The 20,030-nt window shown below is 42.0% G+C and overlaps 1 protein-coding gene and 1 long non-coding RNA gene across 3 annotated transcripts; both read left to right on the forward strand.

The window, feature by feature from the left end:
* Nucleotides 1-50: 50 nt before the first annotated feature.
* Nucleotides 51-15,846, forward strand: BROX (BRO1 domain and CAAX motif containing). Of its 2 annotated transcripts, XM_090263301.1 has the most exons (13): nucleotides 51-437; nucleotides 2,491-2,608; nucleotides 5,216-5,322; nucleotides 5,661-5,757; nucleotides 6,904-6,999; nucleotides 8,144-8,216; nucleotides 9,101-9,206; nucleotides 9,895-9,984; nucleotides 11,447-11,532; nucleotides 12,430-12,511; nucleotides 12,828-12,978; nucleotides 14,225-14,384; nucleotides 15,402-15,846. In XM_090263301.1, exons 2-13 carry the CDS (start codon nucleotides 2,508-2,510, stop codon nucleotides 15,486-15,488), a joined length of 1,236 nt encoding a protein of 411 aa, XP_090119427.1. In that variant the 5' UTR covers nucleotides 51-437; nucleotides 2,491-2,507; the 3' UTR covers nucleotides 15,489-15,846. The 2 variants fall into 2 exon arrangements, with proteins under 2 accessions (XP_090119427.1, XP_090119428.1); XM_090263302.1 differs by lacking the exons at nucleotides 51-437; nucleotides 2,491-2,608 and adding an exon at nucleotides 3,086-3,213.
* An 823-nt stretch (nucleotides 15,847-16,669) lies between these two features.
* On the forward strand, nucleotides 16,670-17,970 carry LOC149992358 (uncharacterized). Its single transcript, XR_016508261.1, has 2 exons — nucleotides 16,670-17,393; nucleotides 17,856-17,970. It is a non-coding gene; the product is annotated as an uncharacterized LOC149992358 (long non-coding RNA).
* Nucleotides 17,971-20,030: the final 2,060 nt, after the last annotated feature.

Below are 20,030 nucleotides of genomic sequence, written 5' to 3' on the forward strand. Positions count from 1 at the left end.
CGCCCCGCCGCGGCCCCGCCCCCGCCCCCGAGGCCCCGCCCCGCGTTAGGTTGAGGCCGCCCCGCTGCCCCGCGGGTGCCCGCGCCCCTGCGGCGGCTTCCTGGGCTCGGGAGGCCGGGCCGCCTCCGCTCTCCCTCCCTGGAGACGAGACCGCAGCTCCACAGGAAAGACTAGGGCGGAGCGGCTAGGAAAGCGCCCAGGCGCCCAGCGTTCGGAAGGGGCTGCGACCACGCGGCAGCCCCCGCCCCCCAGCGGCCAGCAGGGCCGCCTCGGCAGCTGTCATGGCCGCCGGGTCACGTGACCCCGGCTCGGCGCAGGCCCCGTTCCGCGTCGCTCGAGCTCAGTAGCCGGTCCCCGCCTCCCTCCCTTTCTCTTGCCGACCCGGACGCTGCCTTTCTCCCCTTCGGAGGACTGCCGTCCAGACTCCGAGCAATCCGGTGAGTATGCCGAGAGGGTGGTCGTCTCCCGGTGATATCCCTGTCCTTGTCGCTTCCCTGGAGCCCCAAGACACGGGCTCCCAAGCCCTTTTATGCGCCTTTTACACCGTCTCCGTCGACTTCAGGACAGTGGTCCCCAAAAGTCTCCTTTTGATACCTTGGCACCAAAGGAAGAGAAAAAATCCATTTGGTCCCGCGAATCAATAGTATTAACAGTTAGATTCGCGGGATCCCTTTGCCCTCGTCTCCGCCGGCATCGAGGGGTTCTAGCTAAATAGGGGTTCTAGCTAAATAGGGGTTCTAGCTAAATAGGGGTTGGTTTGGCGATCGCCGGCCGGTCCCGCCCGGGTGGATAGTATCGGCCTCCCGCAAAAATGCCTGCAGGGAAAGAGGGGCGCCCTGCGGCGGGCGCCTGCGCAGGTAGCTGCCCGCCGCCTGGCACGGGACGGGCACGGGAGGAAGAGGCCGGTGGTAAACAGGAAGTGGGCGCTCCGAGCTCGGGGCGCCGCTCAGGTCGGGGACCCGGGGGCTCCGCAGTGGGGGACCCTTCCAGGGATCGAGTCCCCCTGTGGAGGCGGGTTAGGTGGCAGCCTCGATCCGGCGGTGGTACTGGTGTCTCGAAAGGTACCCTCGCACCTGCCGGTGGGTGTGGCGTCCCGCTCTCCTGCTCCCCGAATTCCTGGGCACGGGAGTGCGGGGTCCCAGAAAAGGGAAGATGGAGCAGAGAACACAGTACAGAGATGGACCGAACTTCAGATCGTCTCATCTAGGAAGCGAGAGGCCGCCTTAAAAGAGTATTTGTAGGAAATTTGCTGCCGCAAGATCAGATGTATTGTGTGCTGTTTTCTCTAGGAGGCTTGATTTACATGCGCTTAGGTGCTCGCATTGGTTTACGTAGGTTATAAAGGTGGTTTGCATGGATGATGTTTAGAAGAGTATATGTATGTTTTTAAAAGGACTTGTTAAATGAGCTTGTCCCGTTTCTCATTGAGAACACAATGCATTTTTCTCTTCATTAAATATCGCTGCTCTCCCAAACCGGATTTGTCATGAATAATTAAATAGCGGAAGGGAGGGGCTAAAGGCAAGTATTTCATACCTTGCCCAGCCCACGGTATTTTCCCTGTTATGAAAAGTGGACCAACAGCATTATGCTTTCAAGTTAATTAAATCTTATCAGAATTTCTTATATATTACTTCCTGGAACCTAATTGCCATGTTTAAGCTTTCAGCTAGACTTTCCAGTAAAATCTGCACTATCTACCTTCAAGGACTTTTAGGCAAGTGACATACTCCATTTTTTAATTTTTTTAACCTTAAAGGTATGGAACTTAATTTCTTTTTTTCGTTGGCATTTTACTTATGTAGTTTTTCACATTTTTTTTGGTTTTAGGTGTAGAAGTTGCCAGTCAACTATCGTTTTTTAATCATGAAAATATTGATTCTTATTAGCTATTGTTGGAACGTATATTTATTACCAAACACATGCTATAGCCAGTCAGTTGATGCCAGCAGAATCATGTGGGAAATATAATTAATTTAAATCTTCTTTCTCTCAGATCACCTTAGCGATCTAAATAACGACACCATTTGAACATCTTTCGGAAATTACATTTCTCTGTCCCTGTGGCCTTCTCACTTGCAGTTGTCCAGCCAAAGTCTAGTGCTTTGCTACTCAAAAGTGTAGTTTGGGGACCAGCAGCATCAGCAGTTCAGATCCACCCCAGGCTGTTGAATTAGAACTTACATTTTAATAAGAGCCCCCCTTCCAGGTGACTTCTAGGTCCATTAAGGTTTAAACATGACTGCTTCACTATATTTAACATTACAGTTTTTGTGGGCAAATGTCCTTGAGTACGTCTGATCTAAACATAGACTACTATAAATAGACAAAACAAGATGGACTTAAGCACTAAAGCGTTTTATTGATATATGTATGCATTAAATATTATTAAAAATGTATGTATCCTGTAGTAAAATGTTATTTTAAAAATAATCCTTTTTATACTATTTACATTGTTTAACTTGTATATATTTCTTTTTTTGTTTATAGGAAGCGTCTGGAGAAAAATGACACATTGGTTTCACAGGAACCCATTAAAAGCCACAGCTCCTGTTTCTTTTAACTACTATGATGTAGTTACAGGTCCTGCTGCTTCAAAAGTTTGCAGGTAACTTTTAGTCAATTTCAACAAGTATTGATTGAGCCACGCTTGGATACAAGGTACTTATTTCGGTCCCATGGGCAGTGCAGAAATATGTAACACATTGTCCCTAACCTTAGACTCTTTACAACCTTATAAATGACATGAAGTGTTAAATTATAGGTTACTTAAACATGGGAAGGCATCAGGCCAAGGTCCTTAGTTTTTAGATCAGTGAGTCTCAGAGAGGCTAAAGCAGTCACAATAAAAGAGTTAAGCTATTATATATATTATAATAGTATAAAAGACTCCATAAATCTGGATATGGGTATTATTAATTGGCTGGATAATAAATTCATTGCGTTCTGACACTAGGACCTGAATAGCCCTCAGAGTGTTCATATAGGAGAAAGGAGTTTGAATAAAGAGTATAGCTTAGATGAGGTGTTGGGAAACTATGTTCATTCAGGAGGTTTGGCCCCGTGCTTGGTTTTATAGATACAGCTTCATGGGAACACAGCCACTTCATCCCATTCACTTCCATGCTGTCTGCTGCCACCTTGGCCTTCTTTCCTCTGCCCCAGCACAGCTAATTAGTTCCAGTAGAGACTTCACGACCCAGAAACCTTCAGGTATTTACTTTCAGACCCTTTACAGGAAGAGTTTGCTGATTCCTGATTTAGATAGTAAGAAGGGAGAAGTTAAGTCACTTCTATCAGGAAAACCTTTGTTCTAGTGCAGTTTGACTGGAACAAGAGATATTTCACCGGAGGAGTCAACTGGCCAGATTGACTGAGTTGCTCTGGGAAATTGAAAAGAATTCATTCTATGTGAGATATAGAACCTAGGTGATCAAGATATTGATGGTACCAGTAAAGGAGAATCAAGATAGTTGCTGCTTTTTAGTGGAAAGAAGTAGTTAGAGCAAAAAGTAGGAAGACTGGCTTATTAATCTAGACCAGCTGTTGGCAAGCTTTGTCTTTAAAGGACTAAGTAGTAAATATTGTACGCCCTGCGGGCTACTTACAGTCACTGTTGCATATTCTTCCTTGTTCATTTTTACAAAAAATAAGCTGTGGGCCATACAAAGGCAAGTAACAGGTTATAGTTTGCCAACCCTGATCTCAGATTCTGTTTTATCTGTAGCGTTGGGCAGGTCTCTTAACTTCTTTGGGTCTGATTACTCATCTATAAAGTGAATAGCCTAAACCAGATATTTCTAAGGTATATAGTCCTCAAATTATTTAATTTTAAGATGACTGTAGCTTGGGTTGCTGATGATTGAGTACCTACCTGGAAAGAGCTAGCAAACTATTTGAGTCTAAAATAGGCCTTAAGAATTCAAATGTTCTCCCAGTTGAGGAATTACTTCTTCCCGGCTTCTAGTTAAATAGCTTGACAATGACACATTCATAAAGTAGCCCATCCCATTTTTGGCCAGACGTATAGTTGTTAGTGTATTATTTCTTGGAATAAGCCTCCTTAGAGCTAGTACCAATGAATAAACACTCCATCTTGACCATTCAAGAATAAGTCTGTGCTCCCACCTAAACAGCACTACTACAGTACAGCCCTTCTGTATCTAAAGATAGTTGAAAAGTTTGTATTCTTTTACTCAACAACGAAATGTGAGTACGGGCTTTGTCCTAGGCACCTACTGAGTTCTGGGTTTTCACCCCTCCTCTCTTGGTGCCTACAATTTAAATGCAGCCTTTCTGTAGTTATTTATACCTGGTGTCTTCAGTCATGGTCAGTGTAATGGGATTTCTGGAACTCTCACTAAGCACGCTGCCTTCTGAGGTCAGACTCAGAGCTGAGGATGTAGATCTAGGGTTGGATATAAAGGTGTCCCGATAGAATGAGACCTCAGAAGAGGGAAAAGGGGAAAGCCAGAGACGGAACGTTTCCGGTGGTGGGAGTAAGAAGCGGACGTGGAAAAGATATGTAGCAGGAACCTTTAGAGATAAGAGGAGAACCTGGAAAACTTGGAGTTACTGGAGTCGAGAGAAAAGAATTTCAAAGGAAACAGTGGATCTGCAACATTTATTGCTGCAGAGAAGTAAAAGAAGGGAGATGTGATAAAATGACTAGTGGCCAAACGTTTTTACGTATTCTTTATGTGTATATTGCATTATAGAATATAAATTTACTTTTTAAATATGGTTTTTTACTTAAATATATGTTGACATCATGTCAGATTTTGAAATTTCAAGAAGATAACTAAAATCATGCACATACATGTTCAATTCCATTTTTTGAAATTTTATTCTGAACTGCTCAGTTTATTCATTATTAATTTCTTCCATCATAAGTGCGCTTGTTTAATTTTTTAAATTAAAACCTGCTGTATATTTTTATTACATGTTATATCCATGATTTGCCCCTTTAATTGGACGGAGTTTATTTCAATATAACTTTTAAAACAGTTGTTAGTAGGAATTTCAGTTACCTCCAGTGTCAGCCCTAATTAAATTTATTGCTTTGTGCTTGGTAATACTGTAGATGGGTGTGTGTGTGTGTGTGTGTGTGTGTGTATGCGCTCATGTGTGTTAAAACGCACACCTGCAACGTTTAAGCCCCACCTGCATCAGGTCGTTGGAACAGCTTCCCTAACCTGACTCTGTCTCCCCGCAGCGACCTGAGGTCGGCCCGAGCGCGGCTGCTGGAACTGTTCACCGACGGGAGCTGTAACCCAGAAGCGATGAAGAGTGCGGCAGACTCGTATTTTTCACTTTTACAAGGTCAGTTGTTTTTACCAGCTTCGGCGTTTTTAACAGACAGCTATGCAGAAGCTCCCGTTTAATTCTTGGACCTTTCAAATTCGAACAGTCTTTTAGGCTACATTCTTCGGTGAGCTTGAGGTTCAGAAATGTGAGAGTGTAAAGGTGATAAGTGGTCTCTCTGATGTTTTGAAAATTAAATGTGTACGTATGTCATGTTCCCTTAGGAGAAGGTGTGAGGTACAGAAGGGGGGGTGGCGAGGAGTTTTATCCAGGTACCTGGAAAAGTCTGAAAAGTTGATGTAAATAGAATATTTGATACTGCTTCTAAGACTGAAATGTTTTATACCTTTTTATAGGCTTCATAAATTCACTGGATGAATCTAGCCAAGAAAGTAAGTTACGATATATTCAAAATTTTAAGTGGACTGATACGTTACAAGGACAGGTTCCAAGGTAAGCAGTGCGAACAGTACTAAATCGAAGCCATTTTCCTAACTATACTGGTTAGCCAGTGGTTAACTCGTAATCCCTGTATTTGAAGAAATGAAATAAAGATCTAATCAGCATTTTCTCTTATGAGGAAATTAATTTGAAAAATACTGCCTAAACACCTAATATATTCTATTGAGTAAAAATACAATATTTTTAAATTTGTTTTTAATCTAAAAAGTTTCCATGTCTCCATTCCTTTTAAGATGTAGGCAACAAAGTAGAATCATGATTCTAGTTTCTTCTCTTTGGGTAATTATTTATCCTAATATTGTGTGTATAAGATATGGGTATTCTGTTTTCTTCATCATTTGAGATAAATGAGAATGTAAGGAATTTCCAGGGTCTTAGCAAAAGCATAGTGATTAAAATTAGTATTATCTTATTTGCTTAATAAGCTCTTGCCATCTCTGTGTCATATTTAGTAATAGGATCTGAAGGAAACAAGATATAAAGACCTTTTTTCTTTGTAGTATGTTGATTGGCTTAGCATTCCAAATCCTCTTCAGCTTCTTTTCAGCTTGACTTTTGGCCCTCCGTTCCTCAATTTCTTTTTACAAACCGTCTGCTACAGTCAAGATAGTTGAGTCTCTGCTCTCAGAGGAATTTTTACACTTTTTTATGCTTTAACACCATCACTTCCCCTGGAGCCCTCTTTCAAGGCACAGTTCATTCTATAAACACCGTTAAGCCTTCTTTAATTGGTGTAGCCTGCAACATCTCTCTGAATCCCGTTTTCTTAAAATGTGGGGTAAGAACCACTGGGTACTTGTTAAAAGTGCCCATCCTGCTCCCCTCCCAGACTTTCTGACTCTGGGGGCAGGTCCCAGGAATCTGTGTTTCTGAAGCTCCTCTGTGTGCAGTAACCTTTGGGAACAACGACTAGTCTCGTGCTTACTATTATGGGTGCCTACTGGGCCATTGTGTTTAGTCAGTCATTGTTCATTGTGTGTGTCTTATCTCCCCATCTGTGTTGAACACAAGGACTGTTTTCTTCATTTTTGAGTTAGCATATAGTTCTCTGTAATTTTGAGTTAGATGTACAGTGGGTCGCATGTAGAGATGTGTTAATAACTTGAAAGAAATTAACGATCATGTTTATAATTCTAGTGCCCAGCAGGATGCTGTTTTTGAATTAATTTCCATGGGATTTAATGTAGCTTTATGGTACACGAAATATGCTTCAAGACTGGCTGGGAAAGAAAAGTAAGTTAAAAGGGGATGGCTTACATGCATGTGTGTTATTTTTCCAATACACAGAGCTTTGTTATTAAAAAGTGTAGGTTACTGATAAAAAGCAACACTCCAGTGAGTGAAAAGTTGCCTCATAACCTTAGTATTTTAAGTATTAGAATTGTGGAGCCCAGTGTCAGAAGGGGAGAAAAATAATCTTGTCACGAGGAAGGTCTTTCTAAATAAAACCCTGTGCCATGGAAAGGGAAAGGCTGAATATTAGATCATGTAAGAGCACCATAAACAGGGTTTTAAAAATGACAGATGGTTCAAAAAAAGTGCAGTGCCCATTATAAATTATTTTTATAATGTATACTCTTACAAGTCAACAAGGAAAAGACCAACAAGTCAAAGTAAGCAAAAGACGGGCAGGCAGTGCACAGAAAAAGAAATACTAAGTCTTACAAGTTTGCAGACGATGTTTTGAAGGACCAGAGAACTGTGAAGTAAAATGAGATACCATTGTTACAGTAGTAAAAGAAGACCCTAGCACTGTGAAATCCCCTGCCAGCTCCAGCCCGTCTGAACCTGGGACTGATTTGCAGTCACTTAGCAATGAACTTGGTGGGAGGAGCCCCGGCTTGGGTGCTGAACAGCACAGTACAGTACGCAGGGGATGGGTTATGGAAATGTGCACGTGAAACCCGTGTGATTTTATTAGCCAGTGTCTCCCCAATACATTTAATAAAATAAAAAATAAAACTGTGAAGTCAAATTGTGTGTGCTGCTTTAAAATTCTCTCCAGAAAATACAAAAGCAAAGTTGTCTCTGAAGTCATTTAAGTGATTAGCACCAGAGCAGGGCAGTGAGCACTGTGTATCTGTGTTTCTCAAGAGGGTGCATGTTTTCATGCTGTCTGTGCGCAGAAGATGATCTGAAGGGGAACCAAGAGGCCTTTGTTCCAAACCTCCAGACAGCGTCTCATTTCATTTGTAGTCTCTCTTCTGGAAATTTTTCATGTGCCTTTGCTAAATGTCATATTCGATTTTCTAAAAGGAAGAAATATAGTGGTGGGACACATAAATGACTAGTTTGGTTGTATGATAGTGTATTAGTTGCTGGTTTTAATACAGGAATGGGGTTTATCCTCTTAAGTAAAGTAACCACTGTTTTTCAGCATAACAGAAGAGGAAGCAAAAGAAGTCCATCGAAGCCTAAAAATTGCAGCTGGGATCTTTAAACATTTAAAGGTAAAATAATAATAAAACATATTTCTGATGCTTAATTCTTGAATAATTTCTGTTCATCTCATGGGGGCGGGGACATTATTTCATTGTGTAAAATGCACTAGTATGGGTTCCGGTTTTCTTAAGTATGTACCTCGTTGGTGAAAGCAGCCAATTAGAAAATAGTAAATGTCTCCATTTTAGAAAGTCGTTCGTGAATTTTACAATTAGAAAATTCAAGTTGTAATTCAGTGCTTATCCTTCTGTCTCTTCTGAAAAGGGGGGAAACAGCACAAAAGCTGCTGGTCCTTCCCATTTCTCATCGCTGCAGTCCTGGGTCTGCAGAACGGAGCTCCTGCGTGTGTTCTCTGTATCTCAGTGCGAACACTAGGGGGCGATCGGTACACACTAATTTCATTAAACTGCCTGAAGATACGGGAATTGGGGGAAAGATTAATCTATTTCCAACCAGAATGACACCCACTTCATTCGGATTAAACCACCATTTCCTGGAGACCAGTGCTGGGCTTTCTTACAGGGATTACAAAGCTGTGACCCTGAATTAAGTACAATTATTAATGTGAATGAACAGTGCTGGCTGCCGTGCAAAGGGGAACTTGGTTGCTGTTTCAGTTAAACGTTTTCTCAGTGCATTTCTAACCAATCTGTTAGGACCCAAATTCTGCTCTTGAATTTCTTATTTTTACAAAAGCTTCTAAAAAGCTTTAAAAGTTTTAGTATACAGGAGGTTTTATTCTCCGTAAGCTTAGTATTCCTTTTTGACACACTTTCTTGTTAGTATCATAAATTTCTGATAAATCCCCAAACTGAATGTCTCAGCTTCCATTTTCTTCAGCTCTTACCACTGGGTTAAAATTAATTTGGCTTTTTAAAAATTTCTCTTTCAGGAAAGTCATATCCCAAAGCTTCTCACACCTGCAGAAAAGGGGAGAGATTTAGAAGCACGACTCATAGAAGCTTATATTATCCAGTGTCAGGCTGAAGCTCAAGAAGGTATCCTAAGTATTGTTAAGTTTCTTTGTTTTGTTTTTTTTGAAGAACGTCTGTATTGGCATTAAAAAAATTTTTTTAAATCAGAATTAACTGGAATTGAGTTTCAGGTTTTGAAAAATTTATAGTGAGAAATAATTTTATCTAGCATTTGCCTTCATTTTTAGTTAAAAGGAAAAGGTCTCCCAATTTAATGGCTCCTTTTAAGAGGATTTTGGTTTCACACTGTTTCTGGCGGCATAAAATTAAACCTGCCACTCATCCTGTCCCTCTCCGCCTTGCTCAGGTCTTTTCTTCCACTAGCTGTCTTGCCTTGAAATCCTCACCTTTGAATGGCAGGGCAGAAATGAAGACTTAGGTGAAAGCAATAAGGGAACTTCATAGGCTTTTGTTTTGCTTTATTTCAGACTCCGGTGCCCGGAAAATACTTGTTTCCTCCTTCATCATGCTATTTATAGTAATTTTCTGTTGATTGACTGGTAATTGGCTAGTGATTTATATAAAAACCGACAGGCTCAGTGTTTTCTGTTTACGTTTGCATTTCCTGTCCCTTACTTTTCATGTTAAAACTTTTAACAAAGTGTTAAAACCCCAGGTAGACTGTTGGACTGTTATTTGCTATTATACCTGATCTTAGAGGGAATGCAAGCGACTTTATATATTCACTTAACTTATTGCATTTTGGTCGCAGTGACAATTGCTCGAGCAATCGAACTGAAACACGCTCCTGGGCTCATAGCTGCACTAGCCTATGAAACAGCCAATTTCTATCAAAAAGCTGGTAAGTGTATGATTCTGGTGTTACACGATTAGTCTTTAGATTTTCAGATTAACCTCCTGGCTGAATAGGGAACAAGCAGATCAAAAAGATGCTCAGACTTCTCATTATTTGCAAAACTGGAATAACATCTACATTATTTTTATAACTTCTGTTTAAAAGAAAATAGAAGAGTTGTTCATAGTTCAATGTTGCTACATAGCTTCTAATGGAAAGGACAGTACTATACTTTTTTACCACTTATGTTCAATAATTATCTTTAAAAGCTGGTTTGCTTTTGAAAATGGTTTTGTTTTTATAACAACCTTATAGTTACTGACCTTACACAAGAAACTGAAATCCGGATGATCGATGTAATTGATCCATAATTTAAGTGCTAGCAGGTGGGAAGCTGGGACTAGAACTCCGGTCTTCTCATTAGCCTGTTTTCCTTTTTGTTCACTTTTTCAGGAAACGCATATATGTGTCTGTTTATGGGATGGTTATTATTTTAGTTGCTGGGTGTACAAAGATCAGTAGAACAGATTCACAGTCTAGGGAAGGAGATGGACACATTATAGCATAAAATAAGGCGTTACAGCGGTGAAATAAGCAAGCTAGCGAGGCTTCCTACAGGAAGATGGTGTTCTAGCCTTATTTTGGAATATAAATAGAAGCTCTACGTTTGCTAGGAAGCATCAGCATATGGGAAGAGGAGGACACTCTAGTCTGTACAGAGATAAAAAGGAACTTAGCTCCTGTGGGACCATTGGGCTGATGCTCTTGACTAAAATGCAGATGAGTTTGGAGGAAAGGTTAGGAAAGTGTGCACCTGTGAGCTCGTGAACTGGTTTGCAAGCCTATGCAGGAGGGTTGGCCTTTCTTGGGTAAATGTTTGGGATTCGTGAAAAGCTGTACAGCAAATCTGACTTGATTGGATTTGAATTTTAAAATGGTCGCTGTGTTGTAAGATGAGAAATGGGTGTGCCAGGTGAAGGAGGAGTCGCTGACTCTGCTTGGCACGTAGGGAGAAATGGTCACAGTCTCAGGGGAAAGGATGTGGCCGGGTGGTGAGTGTGTTTCATGCGAGATTCCAAGATGGGGAGAGTGTCCTTCGTGTTTCTAACTTGGGTGACTAGACTACTCTTTGCGTTGCTACATAAATTTTTTAATAAATGGATAACAGTAGAAATCATATTTACTTTGAAGTTCTTTCTTACATCTGTTTTTATCATTATGTTAAACCTAAGTTATATTAATTGTCAAATCGTCAGGGTCCCTGGTATTTAACTAATTTTATTATGTAACTAAAATACAGTTATTGGAAAAATCACTTTAAGTAAAGCAAGGTTTGTAAAAAAAATGCATAAATTCTTAAGTTTTAGACTTGAATGGCATTCTGCTTTTAGCATCTGAACACATGAACTAAAAATCCTCTAGCGAATCAGGGTGAAATGATCTTTTGCTTTTTAAAATGTAACTTTAGATCATACTTTATCCAGTTTGGAGCCTGCGTACTCTGCCAAGTGGAGAAAATATCTTCTCTTGAAAATGTGCTTCTACACAGCTTACGTAAGTATTTATGACCCTAACCCATGTAAACGACTGTCTCCCAGCCCCTGCGTGCCAGGCGTGCCCCTCCCAGCCTTAATTCACACTTTACAAATAATGGACCGTTCTCAGCAACGTTCCCTGGCGTCAGTGCAGCTGGCCTTTGGCGGGGGAAGAGGTGATGGAGAATTTAGAATTGGATTCTAGCAATGGAGTTATTGATTCATTTAAGTGCACTTTTAGGCTGGAACCTTCTGCATACTTAATAAAAATTGTCTCATTTCATCTTGTACACTGACCAAGATACTTCCTAATTCTAATCTTAAGGGATACCGTGCAGTACATCACCTGCATTAGTGAAGAACCATTAATAAGCCCTCTTTGGGAAGTTACTTTTTGTTTCTTATACCCACCAAACAAATTTAGACACATATATTTTGTTGGTAAGAATATCTTGTGAGAGACTATCAAAACCATCTTTCAAATTGAGGCAGGTATTTTTGTTTCCTTTACCTTATGGGCTGTTTTCAGCATACTGCGTAGACCATGTGTATGCTCTCCTGATGCTGATGGAGATGTTCAAAGACCTCAGGCTGACACATTTCTCTTACAGCCTGTTCAGTCCTAACTTCAGCCCTCCCTCCCAGTCCCTCTCCATTAGCATGGTGATGTCCCTCCTTTTCCCATGGTGCCATAATTTTAGAAACAGGTTTTAGAAGCCCATGGTTAAAAGGCTAGTTTGGCTCAAAGGCTTTATAATTCCACTCTTGATACTAACAGAGATGGGGGTATTCAAGGCAGTAAATGTGAGGGACCGCATTGGTACCTCGGACAGTGGACGAGGGCAATGATCTATCTGATGAGCACAGAAAACAACGGCGGGGGAGAGGATGAGTAAAAATCTGGGTCTTTTACCAGGCATACTGTTACCACGGGCAGACTTTGTTGGCTAGCGATAAATGCGGTGAAGCCATCCGGTCTCTCCAAGAAGCAGAAAAATGTGAGTATTCCTGCCAGAGTATCAACTCCCTTTTTAAAAACAAATGTTTTATCATAAAGGGGAGAGACGGTGAAAAGAGATTTTGGCTGAGTTCCTGAAAGGGCATGGGAATGAGTGAGGTGTTGGAGAACAGAAAAAATGTTTCAGAAACCCGGGATCCGTCGAGGGGACCCACCTCCCCTGCACTGCTGTTGGTGGAGCAGCCATCCTCAGTAAAGAGCAGCAAGATTCCCTGCCGTCTCTGACTTAAAGCCTTTCTAGTGAAAATGAACAATAACGAGTTGTCTTCAAATCCTTTTGTCCCTTTCATGGGCAGTTTATGCCAAGGCGGAAGCGTTCTGCCAAGAGTACGGGGAAACCAAAGGCCCGGGCCCCACAGCCAAGCCTTCGGGACACCTGTTCTTCAGGACGCTTGGAAATCTTGTGAAGAATACCCTGGAAAAATGTCAGCGAGAGAACGGGTTTATGTGAGTACGGCTCAGTGTTATTTTAGTAACATTCATAACACAGGAGTGTATAGAGTTGGCTCTGGAAAAACAGGTTTGAGCTGCTTGCGTCCACTGATATGCAGGGTTCTTGTCTTGTTTTTTTGTAACTACCTGTGACTTTTCGATCCACAGAGCAGAGGGCAATGTCAGTTAAGATTAGCATTAATCTCTTTAAATTTGGAATAGCGTTTACTTGTGTTGGACTTAAATTTGTATTCTGTTTCTGATGATGATATATAAAAGCAGATTTTAACATTTCAACCTGAATTGTTAACACACAGCCAGCCCCCTTCCACTGTCCTGATTGTTTCCTTGTTTCCCGGCCGTTCTTTCTCCGTATGTCACATGTATGTATCTTCGCAACTCCCTTTGCGTGTTCCTCTCTCTCTGGTTTCAGCCACCAATAAAGCAGGGACACTAATTTTCTGTCATTCAGTTTTGTTATTAAATCAGCATGTTCAAGCTGTAGATGACCTCCTGTGTAGGTTGGTAGATAACAGTATTTTTAAAGATTTTTAAAGTTCCTATTTAAAAACTATGAAATAATTGGAAATAGGAAAATAATGTGCTCAGTGTGGAAAAACTAGAGTGAAGGGCAGAGAAGATAAAATCGTGGTCCTGGTAATTTGGTTCCTTCCCAGGCAGCTGCAGTGGCATCTCTTCATTTTGTGAGATCCTGCTTTTTGGCCCTCAGCCAGGTTTCATAATTTCTTTCCCGTAGGTTGTGTGCCTTTTTTGTGAAGTTCATTTCTATCAGGGTTTTTTTTTTGGCATTCTAAATAAAGATCCAGTAGCAAATGTATTCTGAAAAAAACAGTTTCCCAACAGCAGACTGCAGAATTAGCCCCACCTTGTCCCTGCCTTCACCTCTTTCTGTCCTTGTCCTTGGATTCTGCATGTGGTACTGAGTGCCTGCACCTCCCTAAACATGCCTGGTTTAGCTTCTGTCACCCCCCTGGGAAAGCATCCCGGAACCCCAAATCTGAGTTAACGGCCCCTCTTTTGTGTTCTCATGGGACGCCACAGCTGTCACAGCCTCAGTGACACTTGCCCGTAGGGGACGAGGTTCCTGGACCAGCCTCACCTACTCACCTGTGAGCCCTTGTACGTGTGGGAGGAAAATATTCTGTCCTGTTCATCATTAAATTGTCTATTTCTTACATAACAGGTGGTCAGAGAGTTCACGAATAAATGAATAAATTGCTGTTTCAATGGCTTTTTGCAGTTACTTTCAGAAAATTCCAACAGAAGCCCCACAGCTGGAGCTCAAAGCAAATTATGGCCTCGTGGAGCCGGTACCTTTCGAGTTTCCCCCGGCAAGTGCGCAGTGGACCCGGGACACGCTGGCTGCGTTCGACCTCACCAAAAGGCCCAAGGACGACAGTGTACGGGATCGGGTTTTTCGTTCGTTCACAGACGTTTAAAAGGAATTCAGAGTTCACATTTCGCTATTTCTCTCTGTATAAGTAGACATATATGTTTCTCTAAGTGTTAAATTGGCTAACGGCAGGGCTTGGTGGCATCTGTCCCAGAATAAGAGTTCTAGGCCTTCATTGTCCTCCGATTTTCTACCTCATTGACCTTGTTTTCGACACATGGTCTTGCCTTTTTTCCCATTTGTCAGAGCCTCCTTTAAGGAGAGAGGGAGAGGAAAAAATGGGACAACTATAATAGAAAAACAAGAAAATAAAATAAAAAAAAGAAGAGTGGGAGAACAGGTCTAAGCAGGGCGCCCTGTTGTGTTGATATTGCTATAGCGATGCTCCCTGTTTCTGATTGAGCGTAGTGCAGGGGAACTGGGAATTTGATCTAATTTCAACATTCCATGAAATCATCCGGGGGTGAAATAAGACTGCTTTAATGCATTTATGTCTTAAGTACCTTGCTACACTAAGTCAAACAACAAATTAGGGGGAAATGTTAGGGTTTGACTTCCAAAAGAGGGAGGGATCTGTAGGGGGTGGGGATTGATTCTTTCTTGAATTGGGTGTTTTTATATAATTTCCTACCCATACTAAAACCATTATTCCTTAAAATAAGTATCTTCCTATTCTGTTCAGCTGCCAGAATGATACCCTAAGAGGTAGCCTGTTACCATCACGAATTATTTCCAGACTTGAAGGCTCCTCACGCATAAATCCGTCACTCGGTTTCTCCTTCCCCAGAAGGAGTGAGGGCAGCATTAGCTTGACTGGTGTCTGCCCGTAGATTTTCATCCTCGTGGATATGTTGCTTTCCAGTGAGTCTGAAATGGAATGGAGGCGTAGCTTTTGGGACAGCTTTGTTCATGTCAATGTTATATAAGTTAATGTAGCAGCTTTTAAAAGTCAGAAACGGGAAGATCTAGTGTTTGTTTTCCAAATCTTAGCTGATGGTCTTACATCGCATTTTTCTCTCTCTAGACCAAACCCAGACCAGAAGAAGTAGTGAAACCCATGAAAGAACCAGATGTCAAACCTCAGAAGGACACTGGGTGCTCCATCTCCTAAAATGTGCACTAAGGTTTCTCTACTGGAAGATGAGATAAACCACGGACCTTCAGTTCACACTCCCAGAGTGATTTCTCTGAAGCCTGTAGAATAATTTCATACACTCAGAGGGAATCTGCCTTCAGTTTAGGTCTAGATTTTTAATATACTGGAGAGGTTTTCTGCTCTGCTTCTACACTCCTTTTTAACCAGGAAACATGTGACAGATGTTATTCTGTCTCTGAAGAGGGTATTTGAGAGTTGGTGTTTTTTTCCCCATAAACTCTGAGTAGCAATGTTATGGGTTAACATATTATGGGCCAGAATTATGTGTTTTGGGGCATGTTTTTCTACCTTCACAGAAAAAACCTTTTTTTCCCCCTTTTATTTGATACAAGAAAAAGGGCAGGAGTCTGTTTTTAACATTTTCCCCTTCACCATTTTGTTAACTGAGTTATCTTTTTCGGTGAAAAAAGTCCCTTACAGGTAAAGATCAGAAGGTTTTTATACCCAGCCCTTTAACAGATGTTCAGATCTGTAGTTCACTCCAGAGTCAGTGTTGATAGGAATGTGGGGACTGTTGAAGGATTCCCCCCCGGTTGCCCTGCCTTCGTTTCACCCTCAGTAAAACGCACATCGTTTTTACGAGCCCCTTTCTGATGCATGTTTTACTCAGAGGACAGAACTTTGTAACAGCTCACGTTTCTGTGTGAGAGGAGACAGAATGGCAAGGTTTGGGGAGAAGTGAAATGTTGCATGATGTAAAGAAAAACTTCAGACCTAAAGGAGATATGTTCTGAATTACACTGGTAACTTATAATACTTCTTTGTTAAAGAAGTTATAGTAAAATGCTTTCATTACCTGATTTCAGTGTACTTGTTTTTATGTGGTTTTCTAATACACACCTATCAGAACTGCATTGGTGTAGGCCAAAGGCCATAGCGAAAACTTAATCAAGCAAACATACAGTACGATCTTTAAAATAGCCTCTACTATTTGAAACAGTTTAGTGTATACACAGCGCTGGGAGATAGCAGATGCATAATCCGTTAACGAAAGTCATACATCCGTAGGTTTATCTTCTTTTGATTATTCTTCTGGAGCGTTAGCTAACTTTCCTATTATAAATGGATTGGCTCGCTTAATAAAGATCGTAAGAGTAGTGTATTTGAGAGCTTACTGCGGGCAAGGCACCGCTGGACACTCACACAGATGGACCCTTGAATCCACCCAGCAGCTCGGAGAAATAAGTACAGTCTGCATGAAGTGTTGGAATAGGGATAAACATTTCATTATGAAGATTAAATAGAATATGCCTATCTGAACCAATGTTGTTTTTAAATAAATGATTGCTGACATCAGAACTTAGAGTCTTGAAAAAGCTACATAGAATCAGTGTTTTTAAAAAATAAATGCTACCAAAAATAATACATGGAAGTACTCCTTGCTGTAAAACTATTTTTGAACCTGCAGTTTCCAGGATAAGTGGAGTAATAACTGAACAGACATCTGCTTTCTGTAGTAAAAGTGTTTTAATTAAATTTTACTGCATTTTGATTACAAAATAATTTGTTTGCTCTATGCCATTAACTGACAAAACACTCAATAGTACTTGATGCCAGCGTCTTACAGGCCGTAGGATCTATTTATCTTAGTTCTGGTGCTTATTAACCGGGTTACCAAATGTCCACATTTACATCATATATACAGAAATGGAATGAAAACATACTCTCAGCTTCTGTAAAATGGCAGTAAATACGGTATTTTAATCCATAATTGGCAACTGACAGAAGCAGTTAAATAATCTGTTGACTCAGCAAAGGTGACAGTTTGTGACTAAAATAGCCCTTTATTTATCATAGTCTGAAATAGTGTTGGAAATTTGGGAAAGGTCAGAAATAGTTGCATGAAGGGTGTATAGAGAGGTCGTCGTCGGCAGCCGTCCGTCTCGAGAGACGATGGTGTAGCTTCTTAAGAGTCTATCTGCACCGCCGAGAATGGCTGTGCAGTCCGACTCGGGAGTGACACGGTATCTGTCTCCTCCCATGTTGAATCGACATCTTGCGATGACGCTGGAGTGTCCTCTCCAGTGAAGCTGAAGCTACAGAGCCTGGGCGGGGTGATATGGAGGGTCTGCTGTTGCCCATGCAGCAGACCCCCCCTCTCTTCGCAGCTGAAGGGTCCAAGGGAAAGACGGAGTCAATACAGCTTGGCTTCAGGTGCGCCGCAGGAGTTGCCGGTGTTGACTACAACGTCAAACCGCCTTAGGGACTCCGGCTCCGGATTTTCTGTCGGGGTTTACTCCCTTAGCCTTTCCCCTGAAGAGGTATGCCGCAAGGCAGCGGAGGTTTTTTGGAGTCAGAGTTTTCCTTCTCTGGTATAGAGAGGTAATTTTGTGTTAACTATTGCATACACTTCACAATGGGGATAATGACAGTGTTCTGCTAAAAGTTGTATAATGAACTTTTTATTTACGAAAATAAAATAACAATTTCATTGGCATTTTTATTTGCTTTTCTATAAATACTTTTACATTTATTAAGCCAGTAACAGTTAATACCATACAAAATCATAATTTTTCACAGTAACATTTGAAAATGACATACATTTGTGTTAGTAGTTTTATGCTACGTGAATTCATTAAATAGCGTGCCTTGACCTGTTGGGTCTCTGTTTATGTTTATTGGACTTATCACCTTTTAATTCAAAGCAGGATTTCGACGGGTCTGTACACCTCCCTAGTATTGACCCATACGATACAGTGTTGTGTACTGTGGTGAGCTAGCTGGAGAGCTTACTGCTGTACAGTACAATAGAAGACTGTATTTTGGAGACCCGAGGTGGCATTTTCAATGCTATATAAATAGAAATGAAACCATATTCAGAAATTATTTCCTTGTTCTCCAGAGTAATCACGCTTTAGAAAAGACTGCACTTCTTACCTCTTTTAATATGTGCATAGAAGTAAGGGCAATGTCATTGTTAGTGAATACAGACTGTTCTGTGGGGCCTTGGATGGCCCATGGCTGCCCCCGGAGGCTTGATGCTTAGACCACCTGGGGAAGCGCCCGGGGTGGAAGCAGGGAGGGGGGCCAGCCAGTGGTGGCCCAGGTGAGCTGTGCTGGGGAGCTCTTAGGTCGCTTCCTTGCTGCATTTTAACCTGGTTCATCTGAAACATTTTTTTATGAGTGGAAACCACAAGAACTCTAGGAATTTGTATAACCACCCTGAAGTTATGTGCTAAGATCTAGAACTAGTATGTTATTTTGTTGATACAGATTATAATGCTATGTTTCAGTGAAGGGGCCAATTAAAATGAAATGATTAGTGTATAAACGTGATGAGAAATATGTTAAAGGTAGTCATTTTAACCTCAGAAAGTAAAATTACAAGTCTGTTCTTATGTTTCTAATCTAGTCTCTAGTATCCCCCACACCAGTAAAATGAGCTACACGTATGATTCATTTATTAATCAAACATTGAGTTCCAGCTAGGTGTCAGGTGTTGTAGGAGCGCACAGGTAAAACCCCTCCCACTCGGGCCGGAGGGTGGGGCGGGGGAGGGGAGGGAAGAGGGAGACGGACAACAAGAGGGAAACAGCATGTGTCCCATGGTGGTCCGTGCCAAGGGGACGAGACAAGCCGTGGAGGTAGGACGTGGCAGTGTGGTGGCGGTGGTGGTGAAGGGACTGGGAAGCTGCCGCGATAGAGGAGCTCAAAACAGACCATTGGGGTTATAAAGACCTGAAGGAAGGGAGGGAAGAAAGACCAGCCCAGAGAGGAGCCCTGCCCGCTGGGGGAGAGCCTGTGGCTGGGATCATGAGTGCGGAGTGGGTGGTCCAAGAGGAGGTCAGCAGTGTTGGGGGCCAGATGGACAGCCTTGCAGGCCACCGCAGGGACTTGGGCTTTTCCTCCGGGAGAGGCGGGAACCCACTGGACAGGTGAGGCAGAGGAGTGACACCATCTGATTTCAGTTAACACCTCTGGGTGCAGCAGGTTTGATCACCTAGGAGGGAGACGGTGGCTTACTTAGACCAGGTCAGCTGCGGTGCGGCAGCAGTGGTATTAGCATTCCGGAAAGAGCCGAGAGAATCTCCCGATGGGTTTTGTAGGAGGTGCCATGAGAGATGACATGACTGCCAATGTTCTTGGTCTGAGCAACTGGAGGTATCGAGTTGCTGCTTATTGACATGAGAAGACAGCCGGAGGAGCAGATGTGAGGGTGTATGCAAAGGCGGGGCTACAGGAAGGAGCGCACCCTTCAAGTTGAGCAAAGACTTAGACGTGCTGGCATTGACCTGTCCATTAGACATCCGAGAGGAGCGCTGAGTAGACAGTAGAATCTATGAATCTGAGATGCAGGAGGAAAGTCTGACCTGGAGATTAAAATGTCAGATATTACTGTGTGTGTAGATGGTATTCAGAGCCATAAATAAGATCATTGAGGCACTAAATTAAAACACACACACACACACACACACACACAGAAGAGATCCAATCCCTGAGCCCCGAGGCACACTAATATTGAAAAGTTAGGGAGATGTCGCAATCTGTTAATTGCAT

This window comes from Furipterus horrens, unplaced genomic scaffold, assembly GCF_987537825.1.
Source record: "Furipterus horrens unplaced genomic scaffold, mFurHor1.1.pri manual_scaffold_15, whole genome shotgun sequence".
Classification (NCBI taxonomy): domain Eukaryota; kingdom Metazoa; phylum Chordata; class Mammalia; order Chiroptera; family Furipteridae; genus Furipterus; species Furipterus horrens.

Excerpts from the sequence above, each read along its gene's own strand:
- BROX (XM_090263301.1), top strand. The coding sequence starts at position 2,508 with ATGACACATTGGTTTCACAGGAACCCATTAAAAGCCACAGCTCCTGTT. Across the intron at positions 5,323-5,660 it reads GTATTTTTCACTTTTACAAG|GCTTCATAAATTCACTGGAT; the intron begins GTCAGTTGTTTT and ends ACCTTTTTATAG. Across the intron at positions 11,533-12,429 it reads TGTGCTTCTACACAGCTTAC|GCATACTGTTACCACGGGCA; the intron begins GTAAGTATTTAT and ends GTCTTTTACCAG.